Below are 23,370 nucleotides of genomic sequence, written 5' to 3'. Positions count from 1 at the left end.
GAATAATCTTTTTTTATCCTTGAGGAAAGCCGCGCATCGCGAAGGGCGGCAACACAGGCAATTCTTATGTAGCAGCGGCGACACAGGTTGATTGCATTCCAAATATCCGAATTACTATTTTTTGCAGCGAACTACCGCACACGTCTTCCCTTTATCGTTACACATTTTGCAGCATGAATAGGGCAGAGTGTATTAGCGAACACCCAGTTGCATTTCCGACAGCTTATCACACAGTAGCAGGGCAGAAGCAGTAATAGTTTCATATTCGTGCGCATTCGCTGAGGCAACGTATGGCGCGCCGCCGAAAGCACCATCTCGTTCCTCTAGAGCAAACTGCTCCGCGAAAAGGGTCAATAGGAGGCGAAGGAAGGTCTGGGGTGGCGGATCGTCTCAGTACAGCTGACGGTACAGCTGCGCAGTGAAAGGGGGGGGGGGGTGCACAAATCGCAACAGGTCTTTTTACATGCCCAAAGTTTGCATTTCGTGTATTTATATACCTGTCTATTTTTACATTGTTAATCTGGACATTCAGCTAAGGAAAACTATTGCCCAGTTTATTTTTTCAGAAGTGTTCTTTTTTGAAATACGAAAAATTGCGCTCCTGTTTTTCTGCCAGTAATACAAAATAAACACGTAAATATGCACTTGTGATGTGATGCTGAATTGGGAGTTGTATGGTGCACTCAGTACTTTGGAGATTTCAAAAGGACATAAAAATAATTACTCATTACCTGCAGTATAAACTCCATGCTGAAGCAAGCCATGAGGATAAAATTGTGCTTCGTTGCTTGAAACGAGAAGGCGAAGGGGGGGGTGTTGCGGCGGGCCATCGGCCCAGGTTTCGCTGACCCTAGCGACACCACTGCAACAAGCACCATCAATTTTATTGCAGCAGCATTCTAATGAGTGTGACAGTGTTTTGCTCAGCGCCATTTTCACCCCATTCCGCCTCTGTGGTGCTGGGTTGGAAAAACTTTCAATTAAGAAAACGACCATCGTTACATTCCACATGACCAGCTTAATCACTGAAAAACTGTTCAATTTAAAATGACGATGAAAGCAGACGCAACATCTGGCTTGGTCCGTTGATTTGGTGCCGAAGCATGGGCACTGTTATACAAAATGACACACCAACAGATCGAAAACATTAAGTTTTGGCTACTTCCAGACGACGTCAGTTTTTTCATTTTGCTGCTTTATCAATCAACTATTCGCTTCTTTGGATGAGAGTTCAGGCTGGCAGGTCTCGTTGATACAACACCATGGCGATTGCGTCTTCCAAGCAAAAAACAGCGCTGAGCGCTCGAGTTGATCAAAAGCATCGTTGATGGTGACCGTCCTGTTGAAGCCACTGCCACCGAGGTCACCATCTCGAGACGGCAAATCCTGCCACGCCCGGTGTTGGCAAAATGGGTGCTCGCTGCTGGTGCTGACATCAATCACAGCCAACTGAGTGGGCAGCTGGAGCCGCCACGCATGCAGGTACATGCGGCTGTGCTCGGCAGCCCTTGCATCACCGTAGGTGGTGTCGCCCACCACAGGGTGGCCCAATGCGGCACAGTGCAATCGTAACTGATGTCGCCGACCAGTCACTGGCTTCAGCACCACCTGTAAAGGAGAAAGGTGAAATATTTGTACACCAAGGAGACCTGTCAATCTTAAATGTTGAAAATTACTTCACTGGAAGCCAGGAAACGCTAAAACATAGGGAAAGATATGAAAATTGTTTCATCATTCAAACACTGACCATTTATTAAAAAAAATCTGGCAGAACCCACCTCACGATCATGGTTGACATTAATGCGATTAGCATTGAAGCAATGTAGTGATACTGCCAACAGAGAAATGCGTTATGTATGAAGCAATGCAGCGACACATTGTACGTTAAACCGTGATATAACCAACTTTAATATAACTAAATTCTCGATATAACAATGTATTTAACTTTTTATAGCTTCTCTGTAGAACGCCATATGTTTGCTGAACCTTCATATAACGAAGAGTGTTTATACACAATTTCATTATAACGAAATTTCACTACTACCACGAAGGAATACCAAGAAATAAACGAAAGATTCCGCAGACGCACCTCTCAAATTGCACGACCAAGAGCAACTGCCGAAGCGGAGTAGTGTCATGTTCCGCATCAAGTCCAAGTACGATAAGATCCTATTGTGCCCCTGGGCTGTATGCTTTAGGTGTGAGTGAAAGCGTGTTAGGGTGAGCCGAGAAAGATGGTGACTCGATGAGCGCCATCTTCCTGCGTGAGCAAGGGGAAAGGGGGGAAAGTGAGCGAGCTCACGGTAGTGCAATCAAGCGTGCCAGAGGGGAGGGGGAAGGGGAGTGGGGTCTTCTTTTTTAGCGCGGCTGTCAGTGTGGCTAAGCGCATACAGAGCCCACGTGCCCAAGTGCAAAGATTAGGCGAGCTGAGATGGCATAGCATCATGCGCTGCTTCTTGCGCATTTAGTGTTAGAGGCTGCATAATCTCTAGTTTAGGAGACGCACTGAAGAAAGAGGCAAACGCATTCGCTCACCATTGCCGGCACTTTTCATGATAGCGTCATCCCACTGCAGATGACACTATCAGCCACAGGGGCGGAGTAGACGCGAAAGCGTGGCTGGCTCAGCTTCATACCACTGATGTGAAGATACCATTGACACGACATGGAACCGTATCTTTTGTCGCTGACTCTCAAATTCAACTAATGACTTTTCAACACGAAAGTGTTTTATGCTGGGGTCCATGATGAACTTCCTGCAATGGATGTGACGTTCAGCGCCAACGAGTAAAATATGTTTTGTTTACAAGGATAGAGCCGCCATCTAGGAGCGGTGAAGACTAATGAGTGCAGACATGGGGCGCTTCGGTAGTCACAGCGAAGCAGAGGCTCCAACGCGGTATAGCCTGGTGTTGGCACTTTCCGCACATGGTTTGCCTTTCGCGTCGGATTAGCCTGTGGATGTTTTACGTCGCATTAACCTGTGGCGCCTCGTCGCCTATGGAGTGCAGCTTCAACATGCATCAGCAGTGCTTACACGCCGCCTACTGCTTCACTCGCGATGGCACCAACTAAGAAAACTGCTGCGCTAAGCGGCGCAGAAATGCAACGGTGTCGACAGGCAAATCTCATTTTGGTCTGGCAAGAGACACGCCAGCGTAAAGCACCACGCCTTCGCGCGTTCGCAGTGCATGCTGCAAACTCTGGCACTTGCATTCCTGATACTGAGTGCATCGCAACTCAACTGGCTGCCCAAGGCACTACGGAGTCGGACCACAATGCGCTTACCATCGCTGACGCGACTCGGCAGCTGGACGCCGCTGCCAACAGGACCGCGCGCGTCAAGCAAACCTACAACACAGTCGCCAGCCCGCAAATCGTGCGCCTTTCGCTGCAGCGGATCGTGAGTCACAAAGCAAACATGCAACAGCTTCTGTGAAGACATGTTTAAAAAAAATTAAATTATCAGGTTTTACGTGCTAAAACCACGATCTGATTAAGAGGCACGCCATAGTGGGGGACTCCGGAAATTTCGACCACCTGGGGTTCTTTAACGTGCACCTAAGTCCAAGTACACGGGTGTTTTCGTATTTCGCCCCCATCGAAATGCGGCCGCAATGGCCAGGATTTGATCCCGCGACCTCGTGCTCAGCAGAAAGACATGTTTCACTTTCGTGTTCTACAGATTCCTATGAAAGAGCGATCAACCATACTTTTTTTCATTCAAGTTTGCTCCTTGAGGTTGCCTGACAATTTGGAAAATTTTGCGGCCCCTTTCCATAACAAAAATTGATGGGTGATTATTCTTATTTGCATAAAAGGTTGAATTTCAATACAATGAAATTTTGATATAATGAAGCGAATTGCTGATTTTACCGACTTTGTTGTATCGAGTAACTGTATTGCAAACTAGAGCACTGCACGGGCCCGGGCCGGTCCGAAAGCACGGGCCCGGCCCAGCCCACGGGCCGGGCAGTCCGAAGCGTTTGTCAGCGGGCTCGGGCCGGGCTCGGGCTTGAGGCCGCAGGCCCGGGCCGGACTCGGGCTTGAAGCCACGGGCCCGGGCCAGACTCGGGCCCGCTCATTGAAGGGCCTAAGTAGGCCTTCGAGCACACGCGACCATTATGCATTGCATGGTTCAATGCATTCTGTGCCAAGCTGAAGTGACACGTGCGAGATGACTGTCATCATCATCATCAGCCTATATTTATGTCCACTGCAGGACGAAGGCCTCTCTCTGCGATCTCTAATTAATCCTGTCTTGCGCTAGCTGATTCCACTTTGCGCCTGCGAATTTCCTAACTTCATCACCCCACCTAGTTTACTGCCGTCCTGGACTGCGCTTGCCTTCCCTTGGTATCCATTCTGTAGCTCTAATGGTCCATCGGTTATCCATCCTACGCTTTACAAGGCCTGCCCAGATCCATTTTTTCCGCTTAATGTCAACTAGAATATCGGTCATTCCAGTTTGTTCTCAGATCCACACCGCTCTTTTGACTGCATATCTTATCAGATGACTATATCTCATCAAAGAAAATTGTAAAACAGATGAAGTTCTCCTTTTTAACAGCGGAGCTGTTTCAGCCGGGCCTAATGTGTCCACTGAATCCAAAAATGTGGGCCGATCCTGGGAGCAGTGCAGAAAGGGTCCAAGAGCAATGGCACATACACCTGTGAACTAGCAAAGCTGAGCCTGGATATGTCTAGCTAAGAATGGTGGAGACTAATTGCCTATCAATAGGCAATTGATAGCCAATTAATAGCTAGTCGATAATCGATCAATAATCAATAAATGCCCGAAAATGCTGGGGATTACTTGGTAGTGCTTAGCCTAGCCCAAATACGCGGCCAATACCTTACAATAACCAATCAACAGCCAATCAAGAGCTAATCAATAATGGATCAATAATCAATAAATTTGGATAACTTGGTAGTGCTTAGCCTATCCCAAGTACGTGGCCAATTTCTTGCAATAGACAATCAATAGCCAATCAATAGCTAATGGATAATCAATCAATAATAAATTCAGGGAAAAGCTGGGGATGACTTGGTAGTGCTCAGTCTAGCCCAAAAGCCAGGACTAGCTAGGTGCCCATCATCTCCGCTGTCTCTTTAGCATTGCACCGCCAGTGCAAGCTACGCTAATTTTTTTTTCTTTTCCGCAAAAACGAACATTATTTTCGCGTAAGGAAAAATAAATTATACAAAGAACCACTCCTCAAACCATTTCCATGTTACCTCTTTTGCGATCGCACTATTATCAGTGTCGATACTATGGCATTATTTTAGCACTAAGGCCAGTTACTTTTGTGCTTCAATGCATAAAACAGCGTTTTCCTCAAAAATTTAACTGAAACGCCCATGCATTTCATCGAACACTCTGAAAATTAATATCTCGAAACTAGTTCAGTCCTGAGAATTCGTTCCAAGTGGATGCGCCTTGCGAACTAAGCGGCTATAATTCGTAGATTGAAAGATGTTCCGTTAAATAATTAATTAAAAAGTTAATTCACGTAATTAGGTTAAATATTCAATTAGGCATTTTGACCATCCATTAGCTAGGCCATCCATGTCAGAATTAGCTTTGAACTACATAAAACAATTAGCCTCCTTAGAGCGTCGTCGCATTAATGCCAACACAAGAAATCCTGAGATATGGTCAATTACATACTTCAGAACACTCTATAAGCATAAGTCGTTAATACATTACCTACCATTCACTTTGAACAGATACAAAAATGGCAGTAATTTCAGTAAGAAAGAACTCAGCTGACACTTTGGTCTCTTGTAATGTATCTGACGTGATTATTCTGTCTTTGTGTATGGTTCTGAGTATATAATGTAAATCCTGTTTCGTTTTCTTAGTAAATGTTGATCTTGTAAAATTCAGTCTCATGCTATGTTGTATAGCTGGTGTTGCGTTGTTTTGTATACAGGGTTCGTACACAATATTTGGCTGGAAATTCAAGGACATTTCAAGGATTTCAAGGATGCAAAAAGGCAGAATTCAAGGAGTGTTAGCGTAATTTTATTTCCTCACATGACTTAGGGAAGGAGCACTATTTTCGCATTAATTTCTCTTTCAAGAGCTTTTTTTTTCTTTGGCTCTTCGACGGAAACTCCGTCGCCTTTCGCCTTTCTGGTGGCTCTTCAAGGCAGATTCCCCCATCGTTGCAATGTCGACCGTCTTCTGACATAATGCGCACATTGCTCGATAAGGATCGCTTGGTTCCGGTCTCACCCAGTGACGATAGTCCGTATGTTGCAGCCACGCAGGCTGAAACTTGCACTTCCCGCCTGGCATCTTGTCAAAGTAAACACACAACGCAAACGCAAAATTCACTGAAATGGCGCGCACGAGGCCGACAAACGGCCCGACTATAGTACCTAAAAGACACATACTAGTGTGCCGAGAGCGGGTGTCGCGGTAGCACCGAGTGTGATGCCTGCCGCCGCCGGCCGCTTGGTGCGCTGCACTTCGAGACTGTGCCGGACCATGCTGAGACATGGGCGGACTTCAGGCAAGACACGACGCGAGTCTCCCCATTTGCCCGGCGATCTGCCTCTTATGTTCTTGTCCCAATCCGCAATACATTCGGGGTCTGCGGACGCGCTGGGTAATGAGATGAGCCGTTTCTTTCCGCGTCTCTGGGAAATCGCGGTTTCGCGACCTGTTCAAAGTTTCTTTAGACAGACGAGTGCACACATAGATGCAAAAAACCCACTCACAATAAGAAAAGACTGCAACGAAAGCGGCAGCAAGGCGAGAAATGAACTAAGCATTGCAATCGACGCGTAGCAATCAACGCATCGCAAACGAACGCGAGTCGAACACCGCAGGATTTAGCATGGTGCCGACAGGCATCGCCGTCTGGTGGCCCGCGGCGGCAGGCATCACTGCCCGCGCCACCGTCCCGCGTTGGAGACTCTCGGTGGACGGCACACTAGAGTATATTCTAGGCACTATACGCAAGCCGAGCGAGCGATATGTCTCGCATTGGATTGGATTTCCAATGCATATTAGCTGCCAGACGACGTAGGGGCTGCGAGATTTAAAACCGAAACTTCCTGATGTTGCCCTTTAGTCAACACAGCTTGTTTTCATGGGCATTCGTAAGCGAAAGGGCCTTAAATATCAGCATGACTTGCGGAGGTACATCGTTAATTTCCTCTAGCGGAACAAATCCCACAGGATTTTTAAGGATTACAAGGAGCCCACGGGTATTCAAGTAGTTTCAAGGGCCCTTGAACTTATACTGTCAATATCAAGGATATTCAAGGATTTCAAGGGGCTGTGCGAACCCTGTGTATAGCTAGTATTGTTATTGTAGTGTTGTTTAAAATGCATTCTGTTAAAACTTTTTCCAATTCTGTTAACTCGACGTGACGCAAATATTCTTTGTCTTTCCGTTCATAGCTATTTCGTCTATTAGGAATTCCAGCGACAGCTGGAAATATATGTGAATTATTGTGCATTTGTACACACTGTTTGCTGTACTATTGCGCCGCCTGGTCTTTTGGGTCACGTAAAGCTACATATGTAGCTTTTAGTCCAAGATTACCGTCCAGCATGTAAACTGGACAATAAATTGATTTGATTTGATTGATTTCGTCGGACACGTTGAAAATTATTATCTCGAAACTGGTTTAGTCCAGAGAATTCGTTCCATGTGGATACGCCTTGCGAACTCGGCGGCTGTAATTCGTAGATTGAAAGATGTGCCATAAAATAATTATTTAAAACGTTAATTAGCATCATTATGTTAATTATACAATTAGGCGTTTTGATTTCTCGTGGAAATAATGGCCGCCTCGTCGAGTAGTTTAGATCAAGGATTATAACTGTGCTATCTGCCACAGGCAATCTTTAAAGATTTGGTTCAGCTAAAATGAAACGCCTTGTATATTTGCATGCTAAATGACATCATAGAACCATATCGTACAAATCAAGGTAAGTGCATGCGCACCACCAGAAAAATAGTAGCACAGGTATTACTGATGTTCCCGTGGGAGAAACAAAGATTTCGGCCTTTTATTGCTTATATACTGCAGCTGATTAAACCTCGAGAAGGTGAGGCTGACAGATACGGTACAATCTGTAAGTAAAAAAAAGACTTTTTTTTCTTACAGGCCGGGCCTGGTCATGCACACGTGGGCCCTAGCTAAGCTTAGTAATGAATGCCCGGGCTGGGGCCGGGCCCGGGCTCAGTAACACGGGCCCGGGTCGGGCCCGGGCTTGGAACCACGGGCCCGGACCGGGCCCGGGCTCTGTATTACGGGCCCGGGTCGGGCTCGGGCCGAAAAATCAGGCCCGTGCAGTGCTCTATTGCAAACGATGAAATGCATCATGTATGCAGCGTGTATGCTGCATACTGCTATGCTGCTATGCCGTGTATGCTGCTCTTGTGCTTCGATGTTAGTCATGGCATGACATTTCAAGTCACTGATGTCATGCAGGCATGTCATTCATGACATGCACATCCTGATATATAGGGTCGTTTTTTAGAGAATACAGATTTTTTATAAAAAGGCTGTAAGTGCAGCGAACAAGGCGTTTCTGCAGATGAGTTCCTAGGTGAGGGGGACATACTTCACCGCTAATAATGTGATCTTCAGAAGGCTGATAAAAAAAGTATTTATTAATTGGCCTTTCAACAGCGAAGCTGTTCTAGCTAACCGTAAAAAGTAGTGCCTGCTGTCTCAAAACCTATGATGTCACTGCGTTGCCTAGCAACCAACTCGCGGAGGGGCATGTGCCTCGCCTCCTCTCCGTGCCGTGCACATGTCGCCTTGACATAGGACGTTAAGGAGAGGGAATGAGGGAATGAGAGCATGTGCGTGGCGCGCGCAATGCTCGGGAGAGGGAAAGAGAAAATGAGAGCAAGATAGAGAGAGAAAGAAATTGTAGCAGCACCAACGAGGCCACACGCACAGCTGCTGCCGACGCCGCCTGTGTTGCCTAGCCGCGCATGCTCCAAAGCTGTAGCGATGCCGTCACCTCGCATTTCCTAGTAACTGCTGGCGCAGGTGCACGCTCGCTTCGCCTGACACAGACACGGCTCCTGCCTGCCTGCGTTTGTGGCATGCCAGGAACGCTGTCGCCCATAGGCGCCGACACGTCCAGCGCTAGTTATACGAAATGTCGCAAAAGGGATGGTGCCTCCTAAAATGATCGCTCGAGAATACCCTCCCTACATGCGTAGTTAAGTTAAACCAAGTTAAGACCTAGCAGCAACCAAGTTAAAACCTAGCAGTAGCAGCCAGTAGGTCTTAATGATTGATACTTTCGCTGTGCCTAAGCTTTGCATGACTGAGTGCGAGCTTGCCCGCTTTTTTGAGGGCAGTCATTTAAATAACGAACTTGAAGGCATTCACATTTTAATGTGCCCTAATCTTTTTTATATCCTTAAAGGCGCACTGCACTTATTTCCACGAAAACGATGAAGTGAAGTGGATGCACTGTCATGCTCCACTCAATCGTGGCCCTGCCGCAGAGCCAGGGTGGCAATGTGCCTCTCACCGAGTCCGATTCTTTATTCCAGACATGCATACATAAATACATGGCTGAAGAGAAGGGAAAAAAAGCCGCTCAGTCGCGGCTTGACAAAGCTCCCTTTCCCCCGTATACATCGGTACAGCGGTGTGCACGGAAACAGAAATAGCACAGGCTAATGATGTAGCATGAAAGACTCAAAACTGGAAAAACACGGTGCACAATAAAAACGACAGTACTACAAATACATTATATCTCCGGATACATTCAAAGCAGGTTCCGCTCACAAAAAAGAATTAAACTAGCGGGGAAATGCACACATTAACTAAATAAGTTTCAAGGAGAGTTAAAGGAAAGTTCGCGTATCGAGGTGTGAGAAAAGCCAAACTTGTGAAGCAGAGAAGGCAATGTATAGCTTAGGGTTTGAAAGCCGTAGTTAGTACGTGGGTGAGAAACAGACCAATACTCGTGGTGCCTTGTAAGGTAGTAAAGAATATTGGTGTGGAGGTTAGCGACTTCACATAAGAACAAAATGCCGTGTTCAATCTGTGATTTGCAGAGCTGTAAAAGACGATACTGGTACATGTTGGATAAGTGCATGATACGATAGGTTGTAAACAGTGGTTCAGGGTGCATTCTGTAAGGCACGTCAGCTATCGCACTAAGTGCATTTTTCTGCATTATGATCAGTTTACTAATATTTACCTGTGTTATACTTCTCCATACCAATACGCAGTATTTTAACTGTGATTCAAACAGCCTGTGGTACAATGTAAGCTTTGCTTTTTCTGGCAATAAATGCTGAAATTTTCTCACAACTCCAACAATACGTGCAAGCTTACTTTGAAGATGTTCTATGTGACCATCCCAGAACATGAATTCATTAAAATAGACTCCAAGCATTCTAACGGTGTTAGTCATTTCTATGGCATTTCCTCCTAAGGTAAGAGTAGCTCTGACAGAAATAGCTAGATTTTTTAAATGTAGCTTTAGTTTATTGTAGCTTTAGTTTTATTGCAGTTAATGAGAAGGGAATTTTTAAGAGACCAAGATGTAACTTATTTAAGACGATATTGGCCTGATTCACTAAATCATCTGCATTTGAACCCGATAAAAATAAGCTCGTGTCGTCTGCGTATATAACATATTGGACACTAGTGTCTATTTCTATCAAATCATTAATATAGATAATGAACAGCAAAGGACCAAGTAGGCTACCTTGTGGAACACCATGTTCGACTTTATTACAGGACGAGTGGTGGTTATCAATAGCAAGATATTGAGTACGATCACGCAAAAAACCCGATATTAGATTCAATGAAACTGGCACAAGTGTCCTGCGCACCAACACTGGTGCTCCTGCTCAGCAGCCACGCCACAGAACTGATCCGAGGAGAACTGACAGTAACTTCCAGCTACAAATGGCCACGGTTCTCGTGCACCACTGAGGGGCGATGCTGGCAACGCTTCTCATCCTGCCAGCACTGCGAGACACCTGGTAGCTGCTAGGGAACAAGTTTTTGCTGAACAGCAGTAGTTGCCTCGCCTGCTGCGTCGAGCCAACATGCGCCCCACGCAGTACTGCTTAACACTATCCTAGGAGATTCAGCACAATGCTAAACCTTGCTGTCACTTTCAATGTTTCGCCTCTGAGATAAAACTGCCAATTGTCTTACAGTTTGTCGCATCTTTTCTCTTTCTATGGACAAGGGGTTCCCAAATGGGGTTTCGCAAACGGCATTTTAGGGTACCGCAAGTGGCACAACAAATCCAACCCCACCACCCCCTTTTTACATTGTGAATTTTTACATTCGAGTTTCAATTTAACAATTAAAATCATCACATCCGCACTTCCGAAGTCTTTGCAAGAAAAACCATCGGTGCAGTGGCTTGTGCTGCCCCGTTGCTAGATGAGCATATTGGTGGGAAAAGGAAGGGAGGTAGGGGGGGGGGGGGGGGTTCCGCGAAACTCTAGGAAGGCATGTGGGGTTCCCCAAGGCCAGAAAGTTTAGGAGCCCCTGCTATATATTCTGATGAATCGGACTAGGAATTGTCAAACTAAAGCTTTTATATCTCTCTCTCTCCGCTATACATTATCACTTTGATGGTCCATATAGTAATATGCCTTTTCTCCAAAAAACGTCTGCGATGGTCTAGTCTGCTATTACGTGCAATTAGTTTACTCCTGCCATGAGTAATCAACAGTGATTTAACGAGGGATGTCACTGCAGCCAATGTTTTAACAAAGTACTTGCCTTCACCAAAACAGCTGCCTTTCTTAAAGTGCTCTTTGGAAAACACCTATTACACAAATGCCAACCAAGTGATCTGAGCTCAATTGATGTGAGTTTACCGGATGTGAGTTTGGGAAGCTGTAGCAACTTCTTTTATAGATACACTGTGCAACCCTAGTGGGCATTTTCATGGGTGACAACCTTGTGCACAGGTTTGTATGTATGCATGATTGCCCTAAAAGCCAAATGAGGCGACGACACAAGAGAAAGCGGCAGGACAAGCGTTATTACTTCAAACTAAAGCTTACTCCCAACAAAAAGCCCGTTTTCTAAATGCCATCAGAAAAACATAAAAGCAAGCCAAATCATAATGTGTGCGCCCTGAGAATGCCAAGCATCTAAACATTACCTATCATACTGCTGAGCCCTAGGGAAAAAAGAACAAGATCTATTAAGTCTCAGAAAAAACACCCCACAGCTCATGCACCAGCAACAAAGGCATGAACAGTGTCAAGTTAAAACTACAGATGACTCTTTCTGAGAAATTCCAGTTTGCTGATTCGTAGGGTTACCGATGGGTGACCGTGGGGCCAGTTTTTTTATGTATAAGGCCTTAGCTATTTCATGAATTAATCTATATAGGTGTTTCAAAACACTAAGGTGCCCCAAAAGAGTGCTTTGCATTCCCATTCATGGCAGTGAAAAGCAGGGTGCGAACAAGGCGCCGCCATGAGGGAGCTGCAGTGCTCCCTCAGCCTAATATTAAGGCAGTACTTGCCCTGTAATTTTCTCTTGCATACCTGCCAACCTCAAGACTTTCAAATTCGTAAACTCGCGACCGAGGTGGGGGGCACGGGAATTCTGCCGAGGAGTAAGACTTCAAACACACTTGGAAGTACTGATAGAGTCTAGTACTGACGAGGCTTCGAGCACGCCATCACACTTCGCAGCCCCTACGTCTACAAAACACCAGAATGCCGGAGTCGCACTGCGCCCGATGCAGCAGCATGGCGCAAAAAAAAAAAAAGTAATGCCCACAAAACAGGTCATACTCGCGAAAATAGCCTAGCGAAGGTGACAGGCGAGACGACAAGCCACAGCCTCCAATGCAGAAACTGTGCCTGCTGCATCGACCCGAAATCACCGTCGTCTCTGGGGGGCGCCACTTACATACAAGTTGAGAATAACGACAGCCAGTGACGTCCGGCCATCGTCAGATAGTCCAACGACCCGATGACGAAGGCAACCTCACAGAGTGAGAAATGTCCTTATTCTGCAAACAATAAAGGTTATGGCGCACACCCCCATCTCTATGCACCCCTATGTAAGTGGCGCCCCCGCCCACCAGCAATGGTGTGACTTTATTAGGAATTTTAAAAAACAATTTCGCGAATTATTTTTTCCGTAAAAATTGAGCCGACATTCGTAAAATCTTTGTTTTAATTAGACAGTCGGATTCCCCCGGTCCGTGCCAGTTCTGAGTTGGCTGTTTTCTGCCGGCCAAAGCAAGAACCTCAGGCGCGAAGCCCACGGAAAATGCACAGCTGTGGCTTTCCACAGGAAGGTCCCGACGCTGATCCGGGCTCGGCCGCACCGCTTTTTACGGCGGCGAGCCTCGCCCAGTCCCGGTGCAGTGCCGTTCCTACTTCTGGACCCCAGCCCGACCGGCTCAGCCCTCAGAGCCAATCCTTTTCCCAAGGTTACAGATCCGTTTTGCCGACTTCCCTTACCTACATTGGTCTATCGACTAGAGGCTGTTCACCTTGGAGACCTGCTGCGGATGTGGGTACGGTCCGGCACGAAAATCACACTCCCTCACTCGGATTTTCAAGAGCCGACAGGAGCGCACCGGACAGCGCAAGAGCCGCACTGCTCTACGGAGCCACCATCCCTATCTCGGGGTGAACCCATTCCAGGGACTTGATCTCCTTACAGAGAAAAGAAAACTCTTCCCGGGGCTCCCATCGGCGTCTCCGAGCTGGTTTGCGTTGCCGCACTGGGCCCCGAAGGGCCGATCTCCGTAGCCGGGTTCGGGACTGTTAACCCGATTCCCTTTTGGTTGCAGCGGGGCATCTCCGATTCACAGACTGAGCTGCACAAACGCGCCCGCTTCTGAAAGGATTTCTCCTTTCCCTAAGGACCGACTGACCCATGTTCAACTGCTGTTCCCATGGAACCCTTCTCCACTTCAGTCCTCAAGGTTCTCACTTCAGTATTTGCTACTACCACCAAGTGCACAACTCACGCACTCCTTTCTGCTCGTACAGGTTGGTTGCGACATCATCTGTCGTTTTCTTTGTTATCCTGTTACTGCCGCTGCTGCCATTAACTGTTTTTTATCTACTTGTATCCTGGTATTGAGTTTCTAGTGTCGTTATATACTTGAGTGTTGTTAGATATGCCCTCCTGTGCTGAGCTCGCTAAAAGAATTGACGAACTGGAATCAAGGCTTCTTAATGAATCTGATCGTATGACTGATCGCATTGTTGACAAGATTGTCGTGCAAATGCAGACTACTGGGGTTGACGTGCTGGAGCTAAAGAAGCACGTGGACAGTCTTGAGTCCAGTCTAAAATTTTTGAATGATCTGGTTGAGAAGCTGCACAGTGAAAAAGCCTCACTTGTGGCAGAAAACAAAGCCCTGAAATCTGAAAACTGCTCACTTTCCCGCAGGGTGTCCGAACTTGATCAGTACTCTCGCATTAACAACATCGAGATCAGGGGCATCCCCTGTACACAGGGCGAGGACTGTGTTGCTGTATTGGAGACAATTGGCAGGAAAATTGGATGTCCCGTTACTTCCACTGATCTCGATGTTGTCCATAGAGTGTCTACCAAAGATAAGGCAAAGAAGAACTTAATTGCAAGATTATGTTCTCGAACAAAAAAGAATGATTTCCTCAGCAAGGCACGAAAGGCAAGGCTCTGCCTTAGTGACATCGGCAGATATGACAGTAACTTCCCTATATTTGTTAATGACCACCTGACACCACAAAATAAGGCACTCTTTTCCAAAGCACTGGCGCTGAAAAAGGCCAACAACTGGAAGCACTTGTGGATGGATAATTGTCAGATTAAGGCCAGAAAGACAAATGAGAGCCGCGTTTGTCGCATTGCTGATGAGTCTGACCTATCTGTTTTCAACTAACTCTCTCTATCGGAACCTTTATACGTCATTACCATCCACCATCGATTCTTACCTGTCAACATCTGCACTGAATAAGTTCACGTCGTGTGACTACCACTCAATCATTCACTTCAATGCTAGAAGTCTCCGAAAGCACTTCGATGATTATCAGAACTTTTTTTCAACACTTACCAACACCTTTTCAATAATATGTGTGTCTGAAACCTGGCTAAGTAATGATGACAAGGACCTATTCTGTTTCAACTCATACGTTTCTGAGTATTCTCACAGAGAGACGAGTAACCACGGTGGTGCAGCTATATTTGTTTCATCTAACATTCCATACAAACGCCGGCATGATTTGGAGTTAAATATTACTAACTGTGAATCAGTATTTGTTGAATTTGACTCACCCGTCTTCGGTATAGACAACAGGAACTTAGTGTTTGGCTGCATTTATCGCTCACCCTGTTCTTTAGTTACTGATTTCTGTAGTGCCCTCGATCGAACCATGGAAAAGATATCGTGCGCTAACTGCAACGGCATAATCATGGGCGATATCAACATTAACCTCTTGGATACCACTTCATCTAATTCTTCTAGATATTCAAGCAACTTTCATAGTTTTGGGTATGAATGTTTAATTACTCTCCCTACTCGCTGTCCTAACAATGTCGATGGCACCTTGATTGACCATGCATTATCGAACTTAACAGACCCACCGGAAGCAGGCATCGTTAACACCGACTTTACCGATCACTACCCTATCGTTCTACGCTTTCGCAATCACTCAACCTTTGGAAACACTTCATATTACAGAATTGTACTTGACAAAGAAATCTTCCTTACTAGTCTAACTAAAACTGATTGGTCGGAAGTTGTATCAACTAATGACCCCCAAACAGCTTTTTCACAGTTTGTCGACACTTTCATCGCTTTTCAACTCCCATTCTCATAAACAAAAATGCCGAAAAAAGGTAGCATCACCGCAAAACCCATGGCTTACAGATGGCCTTCTGAAAGCAATGCGGTCTCGTGAAAATTTGTACAAAAAACAAAAAAACAACCTTTTAATACTAAACTACTTGCCCGTTACAAAAAATTTTCTAACTCACTTTCAGCTCAGCTGAGAATTGCAAAGAGGAATTATAATGAACATAAAATTGCAGAATGTGGTAATAACAGTAGGAAAAAGTGGGAAATAGTTAACACCTTTTTAAATTGTAACACCCAGAACGTCATTTCGAGAATCATTCACAATAACAGGGAATACAGTAACCCGCTTGATATTGCTAATGCCTTTTGTGATGCTTTTTTCAATACCACTTCTGATTCCGCTTCATGCTGTAACATGTCCTTTAACCGCCTACCTCATTCATTTTTCCTTTTCCCAACTACGCCTGATGAAGTAATCTCAATAATTAGGACCCTTAAAGCCACTAGCGCTGAACTCGATAATATAAACGCTTACCATATTAAAATGATTGCACAACATATTGGTAATGTTCTCTCTGCTATCATTAACCTCATATTTAAAACCGGTGTCTTCCCACGTGAACTTAAACGCGGTCGAGTCATTCCTGTTTTCAAAAAAGGTGATCGCAGGCTCATGCAGAATTATAGACCTATTTGTGTTCTTCCATTTTTTAATAAGGTTATTGAAAAAGTTATCGAAAAGCGTCTAACAAAGTATTTAAATAAATTTAGTATTCTTTCCCCCCATCAATTTGGCTTTCGTTCTGGTTTTTCAACTAATCTAGCACTCATAGCTCTTACTGATTACCTTAAAAAAGCAATTGATGAAGGTAAATTTGCAGCCTCCATATTTGTTGACCTATCTAAGGCCTTCGACACTATTGATCACACAATTCTTTGCACTAAGCTCGAAGCCATTGGAATAACAGGTCCGCCACTACTTCTAATCCGCAGTTACTTACAAGATAGAAAACAAGTCGTTAACATTTCTGGGTACTACTCTAAAGAAGCTACTACTAATATAGGTGTACCGCAGGGGTCCATTTTAGGTCCCCTACTTTTTCTAATTTATATTAATGATCTGCCTAGTTGCCTCTCCTCTTCAAAGTGCATTCTGTACGCTGATGACACTACTATATTTAATTCTAACAAATGTGTAAAAACACTAACAAGTAAACTAAACGAAGATCTTCTGTCAATCTCCGCGTGGTGTGAACATAATAAGCTGCAGATTAACCATAATAAGACCAATTTTGTCTTTACATCGCATCAGAGATCGCCTGAGCACCTTCATCCATTTCCATCAACAATCACCTAATCACTGCAGTTCATAATTGCTCCTATTTAGGTGTGGAATTTGATCGCCACCTTAAACTTCACCTTCACATAGCTAACGTAAAAAAGAAAATGGCATATGGAATACGCGTTCTAATTAAAGCACGGCCATATTTCTCATTTTCTACTCTGATGTCGCTGTATTATGCTTTTGTTCATTCTCATATAAACTATAACATTGAATCATGGGGAAACACTTATAGCAGTCACCTAATGTCACTGCAAGTCATTCAAAATCGAGCTATTCGTCTAATAACATTTTCATCTCGTAGCATTAACGCTAGTGAGTTATTACACGCTCATAATATTTTGAATGTGACTGATCTTGTTAAATACAACCTGGCCATTTTCATTTTTAGGGCAATAAACAATAATATTCCAGTAACCATCATACCACCGACGTCTCTTATGAATACAAATAATACTAGATTTGCAGAGAATATCAACTTTATTTTACCCAGCGTTCGCACCAACTACGGCAAGCAGTCATTACACTTTTCAGCTTTATCTCTCTGGAACACATTACCATTTCCTTTAAAATTGTTAAAATCTCACAGGTTTCATACAGAACTTAAGCGCTTTCTTTTAGCTTTATCCGACTCTCATTTTTTAGTGTAGTATGTTTTTTTTTCTTTTCTAACTTTTTTTTTTAACTTTAATCGTGTTTCTCTATTTCCTGCATTCTTTTCATCTTCTTGGAAATGGACCCTTTGTAGTTCTCCCTATTATTGTCTAAACTGCAGCCTTGTTCTTATGCATTAAACTGCTGCATTTTTTTTTTTCATTTATGCCTTGTCTTTTAAAACCTGTATTATCGTAAACTTTACATGTTGCCATTGTTTGTATTAATAATTCTTGTCATCATGCATAGGAGGTCCCATTTCAGTTTTTAACTACGGGACCTCCTTCTGTATATACTTACCACGTAATTAACCCCGTTTTTGTATTGAATAAACTGATTCTGATTCTGAAGACGGGTCCAAATTGGTACATTTCATGGAAAATTCGGAAGAGTTGGCAGGTATGCTTTTGTATCGTCTTCCGCCTTGTCCTTTTAAGACAATCCTATTTTTGAAGACTCCTGCAGGTGGCAAAGCTCCCAAATAGCAAGTTTATTGCCACAGTAGTGACCTGAATGTGCTGCAAGTCAAGGCACAGCCACTTATGTCAGTTTGTCTTCATCATCAAAGATACCGTCGTCCTCAAAGCTGAGGCGAAAGCATGGATGTAGCTGTACCTTCAGTAATAGAACTGCGGTCCTTCTATAATTTCTTCCTGGTCATGAAACTCCAACAAAGGCTATGGAAACATTTCATATAGCACCTACAGTGGATGCACCGTGGTGCTAGCACAAGTAGAAGGACATAGAAGCAGATGCTGGACGAACGCCACAGGTATTCTGTGCGTACGCCAACTAATGCACAAGGGTGGAGTGCCATTATTGGCGTGTGAAGATTGTCAGCCCAACATGCAAATTGCCACCCTGTTTCTGTACAGTGTTAAAAAACATTTTACTGCGAACAATTTTAAAACAACCCCCCCTACAACACGTTATTTCCATTTCCAGGTTCACCTGCATTTGTAACAGTGGCCTAATTTAGGATTCAAAAAGTACACTTGGCACTACTCCAATGTTAGAAAGTGGCTACTGAGCGATTGAACATCGTACTTTTATGAAATTATGCATCAAAGGCCTGCATTGCTGTTTTTAGCCGCTTGCATTTAAGTTATTGCACTGTACATCTCTCTCCGTGTGATGACAGCATGATTCGTGATAGCAACAATGGCTAACATTGGTTGTGTACCTGCGTGTTGATCCAGTTGCAAGGGCACCTAACCTAACTTACTAAGTAAACTAATTACTACCTAAGCTAGCTATATTAATTAAAAGACAAAACTTATTATTAACTAAACTAATTCCATAACTAATAATGAACTAAGGTAACTAAGCTCACTAATGCTGACCTTAACTAAAGGAAATAATAAAAACTTCACTATACTAACAACACTAACTGAAATAATTACCTAACTAATAACTACACTAATTAACTTAGTAATTAGGCTAAAAGTGCGACGGGGGTTTTAGAAATTGAAGATATCGAAAAAAAATTGATTTCTGAAAACTATTTGTTTCTGTGTCTGCAACGCCTAATCTATGCTGTATCAAAACGATTTAGTTGAAAACGCTCTCTAAGTGTCTGAAAAAAATTATTTTGTCACCTAACCTAACCTAAGTAACTAAACTAAGTAACTAAAGTAATTAACTCACTAAACTGAATAATAACTAAGCTATCTAAACAAATTTTGTTTCTTTTTGGGGCATTGTAATTAAAGGTGCGGTATATGAGGAAAAATAGTGCAAGTAGCTTGATGTATCCCAAAAGAACTTACAAGGCAATAGCAAAGTAAACAGCGTGCGCACAGTTACAACATTGCAGATAACCAAAACTAAAGGCACACGAATGCTGGAATAGCCAAAAATGTGACTGACATTAGCAAAAAATGAATTGTAGCTTAGCATAGTGTTCTCCACAAGATAGCATGTAACAATGTAAAAGGAAGTTAATAACAGTTTGAACACTGAGCAGTTCAGAACAGCAGAATTAGAACAGCAACAGAACAGCAGAAGTAGGTCAATATATTGCACAGCTCCACAAAAGTCAGAAAGGAACATTACTGAAAAGTAGAATGAAATTGACTACCGAGCACACATACACAGTGTTATATAGCACAAGGTAAAACAAAAAGACCGGAATGCACCACAAATGAATGAAGTACGTATGACCATAGTTGTTTTCAACTGTAGTGATCGACATCTGTTGAGAGTAAAGGGGAGGTTGTGTGTTAGTAAATGGTGTTTATCAAGTGAAAGGGGAAAATAGTCATCCATCCGGCTGTAGCACAAAGCTACAGTTGGGTGGATGACAATTTTTCGGCCTTTCACGAAGCTTCCTCCTCTTTGCAGGATTCCACAGAACTGATTTGCCATATCCAGTGTTTATATAGTGTTCACAAGTAATTGCCCATGTCTCACGAGTTCTAGTGTTTGCATCTACTCGAAACGTTTTAGACAGGCTGTATGTGTTAATGAAGTGCTGATCTGGGCAAAATGGAATCCATAACCAGAGCAGAAAGTCACCAGAGAACAAAAACAACTGGAAAGTAGACAGAGCGCTGGCACTTCTAAAAAGAAAGCGTGCTTAGTCCGACACAGGAAACAGCTTGTGGGCTGTGTGAAATGCTGTGTGTATATGTAAATCCTTTGACGTGTGGTAGGAAGTATGTTGGCCAAACTGGGCACTGCCTCAATGAGTGCCTCTAAGAGCATAATTATAATGTGTACAGCTGTGTGTCCAGTTACCTTGGCATTTACGTACGAGATGGTGAGTGTAATTATAGGCTTGGCGACTGTTATGTTTAAGGACAAAGTGTTGAACAAGCTACTCGGGGGACCTGTGAAGCAGATAGGGTGATAGATGTGTAAGTACGGTGCGGATAGAGTTGTCAGATAAAGAGCCGACATTTCTGCCACAGTCTCGCGAAGGGTGGGGTTTGCGATGTTGGTCCTAGTCATGTGCTACAGCAAGCATTGGATGTTTAGTTTATTTTTCAGCTGCTTCCTGTCTGTTGTCCAAATAAGATAATGCATCTATGTGCTACAGTGCAGTCTACTTAAAACGATACCACATATAACGATATATCAGTTATAACAATGAGTCGACATAACAGTGTCAACTTATGCATTAGGGCTATGAGGAAAAAAAACATATAATGATATGTTATTCACTGCATATCGGATATAACGATTGAAATTTTGCTTCTGGTCAGCGTTTTTCATGCAGAATAATCGTGAAATTTGCGTTCCTAAGTTGCCCTCAATCGGGACGGGGCGAAAGTTTTCCTACGCAAGTTCGTATCTGCCGCCATTACCGCACAGTGCATCCCGCTCGCGCGCCGATTACGAACGAAAGCCACGGAGAGCATCGCAAGTTAGCACAGCGTGCACGGCGACGCGGACGCGCCAGCTGCTTCGTGTCCGCGTCGCCGGCGGTCGTGCGAGCGTCCAGAGAAGAGGAGGGGGAGAAGAAAGCGATAAGCGAGTGGCACCTGCGCAGCCTACGCTCTCGACGAGCACAGAAATGCACCACGGAAGCAGCGGGAGGTGCACCGACGAAGCGCAAAGCTATGTCTCTCGAGACGAAGCTGCAAATTTTGCAAGACTCGAAGAAGTATGAGCTCGCGCAGTCGATGATATCGTCGATTAGGAAAACCGGGAGAGCCACGATCATGAAGGCTAGAAGCAGTGGCCATGCCGATCAACGGAAAAAGCGGGCCTCGTGCGCCCAGACCAAACCCCAATGGGCGAAACCAACACGGTGGAAACCAATGACATTCCCGAACTCTGGGAGCACGTTGCAAACATGGAGAGACTGTCAAAAGAAGTTTTCCTTGTCTGAATCAAGTTAGCATACTTATAGGCTGCCCCAAAACGGGGTGTTTATGTTGAATGACGGCTAGGAACTTTTTTTACCTAGTTACTGACGTCGCTATGAAATAGGAGGTGCTTTGATGAAGGAGTTTCCGAGTGCAGATAGTGCTGCCTCTTTCTGCGAAGAGATCTCCAAGAGATGTTGTCGCGACAGACGGCGGCATTGCGCGACGGAGGCGACGACAGCAGCGGCAGTGACGACAAGATTGGCAATAGCCCGTCTTTGACACCAACCCCGACGTTCACCCAAAGTAGAGTGTACTAGAATACGGTCAAGTGGGACGAGCGGCTGGGCCGGCGCATGCTTTGCAGTGAGGCGCCCGACGTGGAAAAATACTGTGGCAGCGCTGCGATCGAAGTGGATTGAGCCGCATCAAGGTCGCGCCGTTGGAAACTGCTGGCGGTACAGCTCGGCAGGGTCATTCGTACTACTTCGCGCACTGGTATTCGCGTTCAAACCGCTTAAATGGTGTTCATAATTGCATATGACATGTATTTATGCCTTAAGAATAAATCGCTTTCTTTCTCTTCTTTAGTTTATTTTTTAATGCCGGTCAGTGATTGCGCGTACATTGCAGCCGAAGTGTCGGCTTTCGTTTTACTATGTTATTGTACGGTTCCCTTTGGAGAAAAAAATATTTTGCTCGTTCTTCAAGCAACATGTATCTCTCGTGTGTATTGTTGCGCATATAGTTTTCTATCAGTAGGTCTTGCAAAATGCAGACGAGGTCACATATGTAATCTTCCTGCTTGCCGCTTCAAACAAGTAAAGCATATCTGCCCCATCCGGCGCCTTGTACTCAGATTTACGGGAAGCATTGTTATAGATAAGAAAGAAAAGTAAACTGCAGTGCAACATTCCATTCAAGTTTCTACCTTCCGCGCGTAACAGAATGCGGAGTAATTGGTACGGGGTCATTTATTGCGGTCGGACCTCAAGCGCCGAAAACGGTTTTAGTTAGTCATTATATAGGATATGCTAATCTTTGGCCGTAAGCCATATGTTGATTTTTTTTTCCCAGTTGATACCTCAGAAAAGAAAGAAAGCCTGCGCGGTAGCTTAATTAGTGGCTGTTTAGAGGATACGGCGTTGTGCTGCTAAACTGGAGCTTGCGGGTTCAATCCAGGTTGCGGAATTCGATGGGAACGAAATGGAAAAAGACTCGTGTACTTCTTTTTAGGTGCACATCAAAAACCCCTGGTGGTGAAAACTAAACCAGGTGCCTCATAATCATATTGTCGTTTTGCCACGTAAAACCGAAGAATTTGTTTAAATTTTTTTAAAAAAGAGAAAAACGCAGGTGGCTGCGTTCTCCGGCTTTCTTCTAGGGGTGTAAATAATATAAATTATTCGCGACTCTGATTTCCAAGAAAAACATATTACGCTTATCCTATATTTCATACACAAATGTAATGCCGTTCCCAAATGTATGACCGCTCAACTCAGCAGCTTGTATATTATAAACGGTTGTTTCAGTTATCCGGTGCACTACATAACGACCATAATGAAGCAATTAAAGGAATGGCATGTCTCACATACACGTAGAGATAAGTGCAGATCAGTTGCGTTCGTTAAAGAAGTGTGGTACCACATGGGGTACCCAATTTTAATGGGTTACAAACATGGTGAGACTGTCAAAAGAAGTTTTCCTTGTCTGAATCAAGTTATCATATTTACAGGCTGCCCCAAAACGGGGTGTTTATGTTGAATGACGGC

General features: G+C 44.3%; 1 protein-coding gene across 1 annotated transcript in view; it reads right to left on the bottom strand.

The window, feature by feature from the left end:
- Nucleotides 1–346: 346 nt before the first annotated feature.
- The window catches only part of LOC119458648 (RNA pseudouridylate synthase domain-containing protein 1-like), a 39,249-nt gene continuing 16,225 nt past the window's right edge, over nucleotides 347–23,370 (bottom strand). Inside the window, exon 3 of the mRNA XM_037720508.2 lies at nucleotides 347–1,608. Coding sequence (XP_037576436.1) covers nucleotides 1,204–1,608 — 405 coding nt within the window. The 3' untranslated portion in view covers nucleotides 347–1,203. The remainder of the gene's footprint in view (nucleotides 1,609–23,370) is intronic.

The sequence above is a fragment of the Dermacentor silvarum genome, chromosome 7 (assembly GCF_013339745.2).
Source record: "Dermacentor silvarum isolate Dsil-2018 chromosome 7, BIME_Dsil_1.4, whole genome shotgun sequence".
Lineage (NCBI taxonomy): Eukaryota > Metazoa > Arthropoda > Arachnida > Ixodida > Ixodidae > Dermacentor > Dermacentor silvarum.
Note: the sequence above shows the minus strand (reverse complement) of the source record. Positions and strands in the feature narration are given on the sequence as shown.